The 15,257-nt window shown below is 49.1% G+C and overlaps 1 protein-coding gene across 2 annotated transcripts in view; it reads right to left on the bottom strand.

Moving 5' to 3' along the window:
* Window positions 1-2,461: 2,461 nt before the first annotated feature.
* Window positions 2,462-15,257, bottom strand: part of DEK (DEK proto-oncogene) — a 557,420-nt gene continuing 544,624 nt past the window's right edge. For both annotated transcript variants that reach the window (XM_069613584.1, XM_069613585.1), the window contains exon 11: window positions 2,462-3,848. In XM_069613584.1, the coding sequence (XP_069469685.1) occupies window positions 3,837-3,848 (12 nt within the window). In that variant the 3' untranslated portion in view covers window positions 2,462-3,836. The remainder of the gene's footprint in view (window positions 3,849-15,257) is intronic.

Genomic DNA, 15,257 nt, shown 5'->3' with positions numbered 1-15,257 from the left:
ATGACCTAAGGACATAGGCAAACCGGCACTCCTGCTCCTAGACCTTTCTGCAGCCTTTGATTTGGTAGAGCATAAAACACTATGCCACCATCTCTCCGCCTCAGCCAACTTTTCCCCTAAGGCATGTGATTGGATAACCTCGTTCCTGCAGGAGAGTGTAATGAAGATAACTTTTCGGACTCCGCTAGTGCCATACCTAGCCATATCAAATGTGGGGTCCCACAGGGCTCATGCATAGCCTCTACATTATATAACCTCTTCACGAGACCTGTTCAGAATCCTTGACACTAGGCATCTCATACCAACTATGCAGATGATACCCGGGTACTCGTCCCTCTCTGGGGACTATCCTGCTGATATGAACACCCTGAACTGTATTTACTCCACCATTCAATCTTGGAGCAAGACAATTGGCTCAGTCTAAATAGTGGAAAAAAAAAAAACTTGCTGGTCGGGTCTCCCTCGACACTAGGCAAACTCGACAAGAAGTACCACTCTTTCACCATTGACACCCCCATCACAGTCTCTCAAACGAACAAGACACTGGGAGTGTACCTCAAACCTAGCCTTACCATGGACAGGGAGGTCAATGCTATTGCCTCCTCTGCAGCATATCACTCCGAACTGATCAATGCGGTTAGGCCTTTCTTATCCCAACAGAATTGCATCGCCAGAGCCATCATCGGACCCAGATTGGACTACTGCAATGCCCTCTTCATCAGAACCTCTCAAAAAACCTGGCCAAACTCCAGATTGCCCAGAATAATGCCTTAAGGGCTGTTACAGGCATCTCACGTAGGCAGCACATCTCTGGGGTCAGGAGGCAGGTACACTGGCTTCCCATCAAGGAAAGGGTTATCTTTAAAACTTTAGCCCTAACACAAATGTTTTCACGATCAGGCACCTAAGTACCTAGCGTAAGGATCAAACAAACAGCTTCCAGACCTTTGAGGTTGGCCTATGCCAACCGTATCACGGTTCCTCACACGCGCAGAGTGCGTGCAGGAGGCGGTAGCTTCCCAACAAGGGCAGCAACCCTATGGAACAACCTCCCTGCACTGATCAGATCCATCGACTCTCACAACCTTCTGCAAGGCCTTAAAAACCAGGCTCTTTGTTTAATGAGCTCATCCATACAAGCTCTGAACTGCATATGCTATGTATAAGAATCCTACCTGTATTGAATATGTTTCTATGTATAAGAATCCTGTGAACAACTGCAACGTAACAAACTGTATTTAAGCATTATTCTTGGGCCGCTTATTGTAACTCTCAAGCAAGCCTCCTTAAGTGTCCTTTAAGCGCCTCGATGCCTGTGGGCTGTAGTGCTCTCTACAAATCCAAAATAAAGGTTAAATATCTAGGTTTTCACTTGAATTCCACTCAATCATTGAAAAATGTAACCGAACAATTGGAGAAAAAATACTCCAATATACAAGTCAAATGCAAAAATTGTTGAACACTTTGCAGATTGTCACTTTTACCTCTCCTAAAGTTCTATACAATTAAAGTGGTACCAGCCATGTTGTATTGCCTGGAAATCAATCCCAGTGCTCGCTCTGTCAACTGGGTGCGCCTGGAAGGCCATTAGTGGAAAAAAAAAAACACTAGGTTTACCAATGTTTCTGCCTATTTCTCGGTTGCGTTACGAACTTGGTCTGCATTCATTACCATCTCACTTTAACTAGTTCTTGCGTTATACATATTAATTCTTGACTCACGCAAGAACTCTTTACGGAGACATGGAGAATCAGTGTTGCAAGAGTAATTATCTGTCAAATCTACAAGCTGAAGCCTAAAACATCTTGCAAACATGTTTATCAACTAATGCAACACTAGTGGCAAATCCCAATAAAGTGAAATTAGCACTAATGAGAGCTGATTGAATTACAACTCAAGCATCTTTGACTAAAATGAAAAATATCAGAAATGTTTGTGACTGCGAAAAATCCAGCAACTGTGAACCCCCATTTAAGAAAACATCTGAACCCAATTTGTCGTCATGAATTCATAGGTTTTCATTTAAAGCTAGTGAAACTAACAAAACGATAAGGATTTGGCAAGACCTAGATCATGCAGCAGGAGAATGGAACATGTGTGGTGAGGGTCATCTCCAAGATGTGAGACATCTTCTTACTTGTACATCCACACAAGTATTAAGAGAATCATTTCTGCAAAATGTTTACATGACATTGCATGGCTCAGTACTCAGGAATTCTCCAACGAGCTCTATGGCTCCCGTTTATAGAAGTGATTCAATTTTTATTTTTTAAGGAAGTTGAAGAACCAGCTTCATAAATCTTTTCACATTGCAGTTCTTGACCATGGGTCACTGATGCATGGCTAGAGGGCACCGGGGAGTAAGCCAGGGTTCACAGTTACTACCCTTGGTTACCCCCAAATAACAGATTTGAACGTGGACAAAGTAAAACATTAATAAATTACATAGGTGGAAAAGGAGCCTTATTTCTTAATTTATTTTCATTGGTTACATCGAGAAAGCAGAAATGCAGAGAAATCCAAATCACAAACAAAAAGCTCCCCATTTAACATGTACAACATAGGCTGGAATTTGGGCAATATTACATTAACCTATTATCTACCAAAGGCATTTTTGTACAGTGATAAGCTCAAGCAGACAGACTATGTAGGTCATGTTTTTAACACGGACAGTAGTAGCAAAGACATGACACTGACATTTTTCCACTAATTAGTCTTACAGAAAATTACAAAAATGGGGATCAATTAACAGCCTAAAAGCCTGATCCCATTAGAGTGAAGTACTACATTATGAAGCAAACAGCAAGTACATGGATAAAATATTTTGCAAACTATAGTTGGGTGTTTGCCACAAACAGAAGTGGAGCATAACTTAAATCTAAAACGAGACATTGACTTTAAAAACCTTTATTTATCAACACATCACAAGAATGCATTTATAGCCTCTTGTATTCAATATTGAAATTGCAAACATTTATGTATAAAACTAAAAGATGTGGATTTACCACAAGAAGAAAAAAACGTGCAACTGATAAAATGGCAGTACATTCATTCATTCATAATTGTCTTGCGACATCTTCCACTTTGCTTTGCCATTTCACTGTTGAATACTGCAAGATTAGTCTTCAGGCTTCCAATTAAAAAAAGGGGGCAAACCACCCCATCCCACAAACACCAATTCCTTTATTTACACATACAGAATGAATCTTAAAAGAAAAATAGGTACAAAAATATTAACACCTAAGGGTTAGTCCAACCAACCTGAAACAAATTCTCACTGAGAAAATGCCAGAATATAGGTGAACAGCCCTAGAATTTACTTCAGAAAATGCATGGCATGCACACTGAATATTGAGCGTGTAGGATAAGAAAAGTAGCATGTTGCTTCTCTTCAAAACTGGTGTGGTACATGCACAATTCACCAAATGACAAATACTGCAATACTCAATACATCTGGCAACATGTTAAACGTTCATCCTGCATTCATTAAAAATAATAATACAGAACTGGTCTAATAGTGGACAGTAAAATGTATTAAACCTTGAAAGAGGAGACTACAGCGACAGAAAAATACACAAATTCAAAGAAATCTGAGTAAACGACCATGCAAAAATCAAATGTGCAGATTACTAAAATATGCTACTTAAAAAAAGGGTTCATAAAGCAATATACAATACGCACATGCCAAAAAATATTGTCAAACTCAAATCTGCTTAAAATACAATGCTGTACCACTAGTGGTAAAACGAATGAATATACATCTGTTGCTGGTGTTGTATCTTCAGAGCTTGGGATTTCACTGGAGGTGTTACTCTGTGTTTTCAACATGAGCTCCATCACGAAATTAACTGTAAAGACAAAGCAGCATTACAATCTTGGTCTGGCACATACTATCGCATCAGTGCACAGTATGCCACAACTACCCAATAAATTAAACCCAGCAACTGTAAAAGGTTACTCTCCATCCAAGCCAACCTGCAATAAAGCAATTTTCAGAATGTGTTCGTGTTTCTGCAAAATGTACGCATCACACCATATGCTTCAGTAGGTTTTCCCTGGGCAAGTTCTACTCTGGCCTGTTTTGCCGTCATTAGATCTCGTCAGTTACTTTTGTCTTGTCTTACACCAGGTGGGCTTGGCTAGTACTTTAACAATCGAAAAGTTGTGATATTGTCTGCCATATTTCAGCTGTGTAGTGTTTTACTAATTCAAAGTCTAAAGATGTTCTCAGAATACAAGTATCTAAGCGTGCAAAAGAGGGCGACTACTGGTGTGATATGAATCACTCGAGAAGCTGGTTGCCAAACATTTGACTTTACCCAAAATCCTTCTCCTACTTTGGCACATTTTGTGCATTTCCCTTATGCTGCCTGTCATTAGAATTGCACTTCGGTCATTTACCCTTTTGTTTCGGCACTTTAAATCTCAGAATTGATTTAGGTTTTACATTTCTAATTACAAGACAGGCCCTGCTAAAAACAAGCATTTCTACTAATGTTCAGCTATGTAAAGTTACCGCCCACATGGTCTAAACTTTTCTGAGGATTGGGAACACTAAAAATGACTGACCCACTGGCATATGTGACCTTGTTCATGGAAAGCCATCAAACCCGATGAGCAAGCCATCTGGCCACATCCAAAACATTCATGCTGTATCTGGCAAGTTTCATAAGTATTTTAATGTCGAAAAAGGTTACAAAAAAGATCTTGCGTCCTTGTCTGCTTCCATGTTCGGGATTTTTGTATACACTTAGAACCCTTACTTTGAAGCTCTGTAAACCACAAAACCAATGGGAAAAACATCATGCCAAGCAAGATCTTTTAAGTACAAAAAAGAATCAAAGCGTTATCTTTACATGCAGAATATGTCAGGAGGAAAATATGCATGAATAAAACACCAATTTGTCCCTCAAACCCTGAATGTCCAGCACCTACCTGAAGCTCAACCTGGCAAATAATTTGCCTATGAAACCCTGCCACGAATGTCCAGCATTGGATGACTGACTTGAAGCTAGACGATTTGTGCCTCATCCATTACCCAGTGCAAAATCTCCCTGCTTCACTATTGACTGGCCAATCATTCTAAACAGAGCTAAAACCAGCCAATCAGCACAGTATCAGCTTCAGTTCTTCTGCAAAGTTAACTTTCATCCCAGCCTCAAGACTACAGAACAGTTTTCCAAGTCCTGGTCATCTCCCACCAGGATGGTCACAACACTACTCAGTGCCAGAGGCTACCATGGGCCATCTGAAAAGCAGCCTGGCATGCTGTAGTACACCAAACACAAGACAATTGGGCCACATCACCCCCATCCTCAAAGAGCTGGACTAGCTACCCCTTCGTGCATGCATCATGGGTAAGAAAACTTGTTACCTTACAAACAAAACTGCAGTATTATGGGATAGAGGGATAAAAGGGAAACAGGCCTTTTCCTGCTAGGCACCCAGTCTCTGGAACAAGATCACCCCTAAACCCCCATCATCCTACACTTCAGGAAGTTCATAAATACTACTCTTCAGAACATTTTGAAGATTGCTCCACAAAACCATCTCTTTCTATGGAGTTCCACCACCCCTGCCTCCAAACCCTACTTTTAACCATGTGGTTTGCACAAATGTGCCATGCTCTATAATGTAACACTAATCATAGGCCATTCGTGAGGTTGGGGAGATAGGGGAAAAAAGTCTTGATGGAATGACCATTAAATATCACTTCATGAGCATTGTAAGATACATTTTCAGAATCGTCCCTGGGGACAGATTTGAGAGGCCACCCTACTCTTAACAATAAGGACAAACACTAAGGTCTAGCCAAACTATCCGAGTGGGGAGACTGACCAGCACAGCTTGGACTTAAGAGGGCACGAGAGTGGTGAAGGGTTCAGTTCCGCACACAGCACTCTTAATGCAAGTTAAGCAGAAATTAAAGTTACTCACTGTAGTGACTAGAGTACCACTAGTCCTTAGTCCCCTTTCATCTGTCGTTGTGGGAGTCTCACAACATTGGGACGGTACCGGAACCTTTGGCAGCAGAAATAATGGAGCCTCCCCTTTAAATTTAGATTAGTGTGCGCAACTCTGGGAGCGCCCTGCCCTCAAAGCCCCACCCTATGTCCCCTTTTCAACAATTTGGATGCTTTAATACCGGCTATACTGTATGTTTGCCCCTGGCATAGAGGTGGGGGAAGGTGGGTGGGACGTATGGAGTAAAAGGGGACTGAGTACTCTAGTCACTACACTGACTAACTTTACTCATACGTCCCGTCCCCTTTACTTCATCCTTGTGAGTGATTCCAGCGAACAAGACCATAGGGTGGGGCTGTGACAACCTGCCTAATTTCTAGGACGAAGCAAAAAGGTTCTTCAGAACCACCTGACCAAACTCTGCATCTCACCTGGACCTGGTCGAATAGTACTTACAGAACACTGCAGTGGCCCAAGTAGCTGCCCTGCTGAGGACATCCCAAGAGGCATGTCTCTGAAATGAGAGCCGTGGCCTTTGCTCTGAGCGCATGGGCTTGAATCCCTTCAGGAAATGGTTTGCCCCATGGGGATACATGCCATTGAAGGGGCGATGGAAGCTTTGGAAGCCTGGGTGCCAGGAGACGTGCCCCCCCCCCCCCAAACATGATGAACAATGCCTCAGACTTCCTAAAGGAGTTTGTCAGATAAAACGAGGACTCTTGAGGTCTAAGGAATGGAAAGCCCTTTCGGCATCAGACTGCGGGTTCGGAAAGAACACCGGCAGGCAGATTTCCTGATTCAAATGTAATGAGTGACCACCTTGGGCAAAAAGTTAGAAGGAACAAGTTACTAACATGTAACTGTTCTTTAGCATGGGTCTGTCATGGATTCACATGCTCATGAAGATTCCCAGTCAGACTATGCATCCTCCGTAAAAAGAAGTCGCTTTAAGAAAAGCAAGAAACTGTCTAGCAATAACAAATCACTGTTGGCTGGGTCATACTGCTCCGATCCAATGACTAGCGCCTCCCTAAGCTCCTCCCATGGCACCCATCTTCAGTTTCAAAGCACGCAAGATGCAGTATGAACCCAAAAGTGCCACAGAAGGTGATGACGGTCACATGTGACTCCATGCCAGAAAACAGTTACAGGTAAGTAACTTGCTCCTTCTGCAGGATGTGGTCTGGCATGGATTCACATGCGCATGAATATGATTACACATCAGTACATATACACAACCACGGGAGGTGGCAAGGTTCAACAGAAGCAACACACGAACCCCTGGAACAGACTCACCTCAAGCAAACAGGTTCTCGTGAAGGTGTGTCGACCTCCACGTAGAAGCCCTGCAAATGTCCAGCAGAGGGACCCCAGAGAGAAATGCTTTTGTCGCAGCAATGTCTCTGGTGGAGTGGGCTCTAGGCCAGCCTGAAAAGGGTCTGTTGGCAAGACAGAGTGCATGATGCAACCGAAGAGCTGCCAGGATATGGAGGCTTTCGATAGAGACTTCATGATTCATAGGACCAGAATTAGCAAAACGTTGAGATGTCTTCCAGAAAGCCTTTGTGCGTTCCACAGAGCAACTTCCAGCATTTGCAGTGGCCTTTCAGCAGGCGAGGAAGGATTCGTAAAGACTGGAAGTGCCTGTCAGGGATTATTCTCATTCAATGGCTAATTTCCCTTACCTAGTGAGTCCCCCAGCAGCTTTGCTGGATCTCTGGAGTTTATTTTTTCAAATTGGTAAGAGTGTACCTCCTTTTTCCACTCTTACCTGTGTTTTGTCATGTGAATTTCATCTGTGTTTGTGGACTCTGGAGTACACCACTTCAGTAGCCCCCTTTTGTGTGTTACACAGCACCTTCAGTGCAGTGACACCGGGTTGTCTTAAGACTTCCCACCAACTCCATTTCTGAGGCCGACTACTGTCCCCCAGAAAAGGGTAAAGTTGCCATTAACTTTAGTCATTTAACCACAGATCCAGTACACCCCATCTCTCATGGAGTACTGGAAAGGGTTAAGCCTTAGCCCTTTTTATCTGTACCTCCTAGAGCATTGTTTCGCTCTTAACATTTAGACGTGGCAGTGGTATCTACCCTAACTTTTCTACTGTGATTATATTATATAAACGTGGTATTGTTTTAGGCTATTATATTGCCTCAAACTTAAACCCGCTTGACCAAATACTTTTTCTTTTGGCTCCGGTCGGGTTTATTTGCCATATCTTTTTGTTAAAGTCCTTCTTGTGTTTTACTTTGTGCAGCAAACCAGGTTTGCCTCCTTTGTTCACGGTCTTTCGGCGGGCTTCTACCAAGAAGCCCTCCTCTAGGCACCTGAGTGTCTAGGTGGGCTGAATGTGAGGGAGGGGTATAGTCACCCCCTGCACAGGGTATCCTAGGAAACCCAAGTCGCACTTTGCCATGATTGGCTGAGGTGGTTGTCTGGGCCGGACAACCCCCCCTGCTGCGTGATTGACAGCCAGGCAGTGTGCATGGGGGATTTTCGCATAAAAGGCAGGACTCTTGGACTGGAAGTCAGAGTCGCCACTGGAACTACAAGGAACCGAAAAGAAGCAGAGAAGACGTCGACTGCTGCAACTATCCTGTCCTGGTGAAGCCCTGCTGCAATCCTGAGCCATCTACCCTTCGACGACCAGAGAAGATCCAGTTCGGAGTCTTCTTCCCTTGAGCCTGGTGGGGATAAGGAACAAGTTACTTACCTGTAACTGTTCTCCAGCATGGGTCTGGCATGGATTCACATGCTCATGAATATTCCCCGTCAGGCTGGGAATCCTCGGTAAAGAAAAAATCAGTATCAGTTTCGTATCTGATCGGTCTTTCGTAGTAGTAACCAATCACTGATCTCTGCGTCATACTGACCACAGCCAATGACTGCCCTCTACCTAAGCCCCGCCTCTGGCAGCCATCTTCAGATTTGGTAGCACGTGAAGTGGCAGTATGACCAAGTGAAGAGCCGCAAAGGGGTAGGCGGGAGGGGGTCGCATGTGAATCCATGCCAGACCCATGCTGGAGAACAACAGTTACAGGTAAGTAACTAATTCCTTCTCCAGCATGGGGTCTGGCATGGATTCACATGCTCATGAATACATAGCAGTACACACATGCACAACCACGGGAGGTGGCAAAGGCTCAACATTAAGCATTACATCAAACTCAACATTAAGCAATTCTTACCTCCTCACCAGGCGCACCTTAGGCGAACAGGTTGCGCAGCACTGCTTGGCCGACCCTGGACTCCTCCCTGGAATCCCGATCGACGCAGTAGAATTTCGTGAAGGTGTGCGTCGACCTCCACGTAGCAGCCCTGCAGATGTCCAGCAAGGGCACACCAGATAGGAACGCCGTGGTAGCTGCGATCGCTCTGGTGGAATGGGCTGTCGGACAGCCAGGCAGCGGTCGGTTTGCCAACCGATGACAGTACATGATACAGCCGGAGAGCCATCTGGAAATGGAGGCCTTTGAGAGAGCCTTCCCCTGATTGACGGGTCCAAAGTTCACAAAAAGTTGTGACATCTTCCGAAGACACTTTGTGCGGTCCACGTAGAACTTCAGCGCTCTAGCCACATCCAGCGAGTGCAAAGTCCTTTCGGCCGGCGACGGGAAGAAAACAGGCAACACCAAGGGTTCCTTGAGGTGGAAGTCCGACGGCACCTTGGGCATGAAGGAGGGGTGCGTCCTGAGCACTACCCTCGTGTCATGAAAAGTCAAGTACGGGGGCTTGCAGGAAAGGGCCTGGATCTCTCCCACTCTTCGTGCGGAGGTGATGGCCACAAGAAACGCTGTTTTCCATGACAAGAACTTCAACGGAGCCGAGTGCAGAGGCTCGAACGGAGGTCCCATGAGCTTGGTCAGCACCATGTTGAGCTCCCACGCCGGGGCCGGAGCCTTCACCGGCGGGAACGATCAGAACAGTCCCTTCATGAATTCTTTCACCAGACGATGAGACCACAAAGACGTCCGCCCAGTGGTTCTGGTGTATCGGGAGATTGCAGCAAGATGAATCTTGATGGACGCGTGCGCCAGTCCAGCCTTGGCCAGCGTCAGAAGGTACGGCAGTACCTGGGGAGCCGTAATCCGTAGAGGGTTAATCATCTGTGCGTGGCACCAGACAGAGAACCTCTTCCATTTGTGTCCATAGCATTTAAGAGTTGAGGACGCCCTGGCCTTTGCAAGAACCTCTCTGCAGTCGGCCGGTATGTCGTATCCTCTAAACTCTAACGCTGCAGGAGCCAGGCCTGCAAGTTCAGCGACTTCGGTTCGTGATGGAGGATGGCGCCTCCTTCCCTGGAGAGAACATCCGCGTCCACTGGCAGCTTGATTGACGGGGACGCTGACAAGTCCAGAAGGTCCGGGAACCATATCTGCCTCGGCCACGCAGGTGCGACGAGGATCATCCTGCACCGTGACCTCTTGAGCTGGTTCATGAGCCGGATCAGCAATGGCAATGGAGGGAACGCGTATAGAAACAGGCCCTCCCAGAGGAACGAGAAAGCATCGCCCATGCTCCTCTGCTGGGGAAACCTGCTGGCGAACCTCCGGCACTTGGAGTTAGTCACCGTCGCGAACAGATCGATCTGGGGAGTGCCCCACCGTCGGAAGAGGCGGTCCACTAGATCCTGTCGTAGTTCCCACTCGTGGCACGAGCGCAGCTCTCTGCTGAGCGAGTCAGCGATGGTGTTTTTTTATCCCTGCCAGATGAAACGGCACCAGAAACATCCTTTGGGCGACGGCCCAATGCCACAGATCCTGCGCCTCCTTGGACAGGGCTGGGGATCTGGTACCGCCCTGCTTCCTGATGTAGAACATGGTGGTGTTGTCGGTGAAGATCCTCACCACCTTGCCCTTGAGGGACGGATGAAAGGACCTGTGGGCCCAAAACACTGCACGGAGCTCCAGGACGTTGATATGGAGGGACTTTTCCGTCGGAAGCCAAAGGCCTCTCGCGTGCAGATTTTCGGTGTGCGCTCCCCACCCTTCCAGGGAGGCATCTGTGGTCACGGTCTCCTGGTGGCCGGGGGTCTGGAAGTCCATGCCCGCCGTCGGATGCGCACGGGTGCCCCACCACCGGATCGCTCGTCGGAAACTCTCGTCGAGTGTGATCCTCTCCTCGAAGCTGCCCGTCGTCTGGATCCAACGCGCATCTAGGAACTCCTGCAACAGGCGCATCCGGAGCCTGCAGGCGGATGAGAAATGCAAGAAGACATCATTCCTAGGAGGGACTTGATGGACCTCACCCTGACCGCGTCCGCAGCCAGCATCCGCTGCACCTTCCCCAAGATGGCCCTCGTCCTTTCCTCCGGAGAGGCCAGAAGCGACACTGTCGAGCTTCGCTCCCAGAAACAGTGCGTCTTGCGTGGGCACCAGGTGGGACTTGGCGTAGTTTATGGAGAATACCAGGTCCGTGAGTAGTTGGACGGTCCTTGCCGTGTGCTCCATGGCGAGCTCCTTCGTCTTTGCTCGGATGAGCCAGTCGTCCAGGTAGGGATAGACGTGGATCCCCTCTCGGCGCAGCTGCGCCGCCACCGGTGCGAGGCACTTGGTGAACACCCTGGGTGACTACCTCAATCCGAAGGCAAGGGCTTTGAACTGGTAGTGACACCCTTGGACCACGAACCTGAGAAACTTTCGGTGTCCCTTTAGGATGGGAATATGGAAGTAGGCATCCTCCAAATCCAACAACGACAGGAAATCGCCCTCCTCCAGTTGACCCAGGACGTGTTGGAGGGTGACCATCCGGAACTTCTGTGCCTTGATGAATTTGTTCAGTCGTCGTAGGTCCAGGATGGGACGCCATCCTCCCGTCTTCTTCACGAGGAAGTATCTTGAGTCACCCTGTAGCCCCGAAGCCTCTTTGGGACGAGCTCGATGGCGCCCTTCTTGAGCATCGCCTTTACCTCCAAGAGAAGTTGAGGGACGTGATGTTCTTTCCTGGCCACAGGGGGGACGCGCGAGCACCTCTTTAGAAACTAGAGCGCGTGACCCTGAGCTAGGGCGTCCAGCACCCAACGGTCGGTGGAGATGGACTCCCACACGCTGACGAAGCTCGCCAGCCGGCCTCCTACTGGGCTGCTTCGGTGGGGGCCCGGCCCCACGGCCGGTTCAGTCCTGCTTCGACGAGGCTTTGCCGCCTTGTCGACGACGGCGGGGTCCGCCTGACTTGCCTCGTCCCCTGTAAGCTTCCTGTGACGGCGAACGGGCCGCTTGACGGTAGGTGGAAAATCCGCCGCTGGAACCTTTGGAGGCTCCCCGTTTGCCTCCGCCGCTCCGAAATGGCGGCCGCCGTTGCCGGAGAACCCCAAGAGCCCGGGCCGTCTCTGTGTCCGCCTTGATGGCTTGTTCCCAAGCAGGTTGTTTCTGTCGAACGGCATGTCTGGTCTGCACGTCCTGACGGAAGTCAGTAGCCTTGAGCCATCCACGCCGCCTAAGGCACACGCCGTTGCCCAACTGGCGAAATCCCATGTCAGCGATGTCCGTCGCAATCGTAATGGCGTGGTCCGACGCCACCTCTCCTTCCTGCAAGATCTGTAGGGCTTCCGCCCTCTTGTCGTCTGGCAGCAGGGGGGCAAGTTTGTACCACAGCTCCCTGTCGTAGCGGGCTACGATAGCCAAGGCGTTGGCCGCCTTAATCGTCGTCGCTGCCGACGAGATGAGACTGCCTCCCATCGTGTCTAATATCTTTCCCTCGCCGTCCGGCGGGGAGGTCGATGTAGAGGCCGCCCCCCCCCCCCGCTTTCTTCCTGGCCGCCGCGGAGACGACCGAGTCTGGGGTCGGCTGTGCCCGAAGGCACAAGGGGGCCGCATCCGGGACCCGGTACTTCTTCTCGTACCGATCCCTTCTAGCCGGCGTCGTGGATGGGTTCTTGAGGAGGGCGAGGCCCTCATCCCAAATATCGTCCAGTAGAGGTACAGCGAGGACTGTCTTCCTCTTGGCCTCGCGCCGTTGATAAAGGAAACCTTCCTTCTCTTCCGGGCAGAGCTGGAAAAGCTCGGATGCCCTGGCGATCAAGGAGTGAAACGATCCAATCTCGTCGGGCGGGGAAGCCCGGGTGGGAGGTGACGATGGGAGATCCTCGTCGTAAACCTCGTCGTCTATACCCGTCGCGGCCGTGTCAGTCCCCGTATCAGCCCCACGTGTCGTGGACGGGGAGGAGGGCTGAACAGGGCGCGATGGCTGAAAAGGAGGTGGAGGATGAATCCTTCTCTTAGGGGGAGGGCTCCCTTAAGGGCCTGGCTCCGGGTCCCCCGTCGGGAGCGGTTCCTCCGTTGGTGGTAACAGCAGTCTCGTCCTTATCTCCGAGCATAAGGACTGTATAGCCAACAAAATGGCCGCCGAGTTGTCTTGCGGCACTGGTTGAGGGGAGTCCGACGGGCGGTCAGGAGCCCCATCGACACCCTCGACGTTCTCGTCGTCTCCTACATCGGGGTCCCTCCCGGCGGGCTGGTCTTCTTCCACGCCAACGCCGTGGCTTAAGACTTCGATCAGCTCCGAGGTTGAGGCTGAATCCACGACGACCTCCTGCCCCCCTTTTTCTTCTCCGGAGGTTTCACGGGGGTCCTGTCGATGGGCATGAAAGAGGACTCCCTCCGCGGTGGCAGGGAGACTCTGGGCCCCGAGGTCGCCACCAGTGGTGTAGCCTCCACAGGCTGAGCCAGGGCCGCCGCGACTGTCTCGATAGAGGCCTTGGTCGGGTGGATTAAGGCTTTCACCACCTTAGGTGCGCTCACCGCCTTCTCCTTGGGGGGAGGGTCACCGCCTCGCTCCCCCTCCGATGGGGCCTTCGAGCTCGACCGGGGTCTCCAGGAGCTTCGCCGGGTGCTCGGCCTTCCTCTTACCCGAGCCAGAGCGTTGGCTCGTGGTTGATGGCGCTGGGGAGGATGTGCCCTGCCTGGCGCCCGTAGAGCCCGACCGTTCGGCGCTCCCGGAGCCAGCGGACTCGCGGTGCTTGGCCTTCTGTTGGACCCCCGTCGCCGGGGCGCCCTCAAAGGTCTTAGAAGACCGCTTGGACTTCTTCTCGCCTGACGGGCTCTTCCCTTCCAGCCAGTTGGTGAGACGATGGCGGACCTTCATGGTCCGCTCCGACATATTGCCGCAAAACGCACAGTCCTTCTCCACGTGCGTCTTGTCCTCATGTAGGCAGTAACGGCAAAGGGAGTGTTCGTCCTCCTTAAAGACATTCTGAAGCTGCCATCCAGGGCAGACCCTGAACAGCTTTCCGGCCGTCGAGCTTCCCTTCTCCTGGGCCATGTCTGAGATGGGCCTGAGAAACTTCTGGAGTCCTCCAAAAGCGTGGCCCGACGAAATCTTCACCCTTGAGGGGCATAGACAAATCCGACACGGGTCCCCGTTAATCGGATGAAGAAACGGTGGTGCTTGAGGCTCTTTTGACCGAAAAAAAGAGCAATTTTTCTGAGAAAAAACGTGCTCCCGGCTTCAGCCCTGTGTAGTGCAGACCCCTCCTGACGTCCTCCTTTGGATCGAAGCTCCAGGAACCGAGGGTCTGCAGGAAACTACCAGGAACTGCCGTGGCACCAGCTTCACTGAATAAGGTACTGTGTTCTGCTCGAGGAATTTGGGTGAATCCCTTCTCTTCGCCTTCAAGGCTTGCCCTCGTCTTCCCTCCCCCTTATAACTTTTGCTTCCTCTGTTGACAATATCTAAGTACTCCTGGCTACGTTGAATCGTGAACTATCCGACTGTGTGATCCTCGACAACAGGAACCCGGTTCCACTTGACAATGGCTCCGGCCTAATTGACTTGAATTTCTGTTTAAGTGTTCTCAGGTTCTGTCTGCCTTGACGAAAGTATTGCCTATAATTTTTGCCCACAACTCTCTGGGTATCTCAGGTGCCAAGTGTGTTTTTGCCCTGGTAACATTTCTTGCTGCGGATACGCTTTTCTTTAGTAAAACCAAACTATCATTACTGTCAAAAAGTGATCGCAAGTTTATTCCCGGTAACGTAGTTTGTTTCATAATACCGGTCCGCTCAAACAGAGGGTACTTACCTTGAAGTTATACCGTACAAAGTGAATTGGTTAGTTTTAGTATATTTTACATGTGGTTTTGAATTAATAGAATTGTCAGGTTTATAACAAATGGTTTAAAAATAAATGTACTTATATTTTTTTTACCTGAAACATTGAGTGTTTGCTTGAATCACAGTAATTGTGGTCCCTTTGTGTAATTTCTACTACTGCTCATATACTCTTGAGAAGCCTGGCTGCTCCGCCACTGCTACCACCAACATAGTAGCACAGGCTTGTACCAAAGGTAAAAC

This window comes from Ambystoma mexicanum, chromosome 5p (assembly GCF_040938575.1).
Source record: "Ambystoma mexicanum isolate Mex_15411 chromosome 5p, UKY_AmexF1_1, whole genome shotgun sequence".
Lineage (NCBI taxonomy): Eukaryota > Metazoa > Chordata > Amphibia > Caudata > Ambystomatidae > Ambystoma > Ambystoma mexicanum.
The sequence above is the reverse complement of the archived record's forward strand: the minus strand, read 5'-3'. Positions and strand labels throughout refer to the sequence as shown.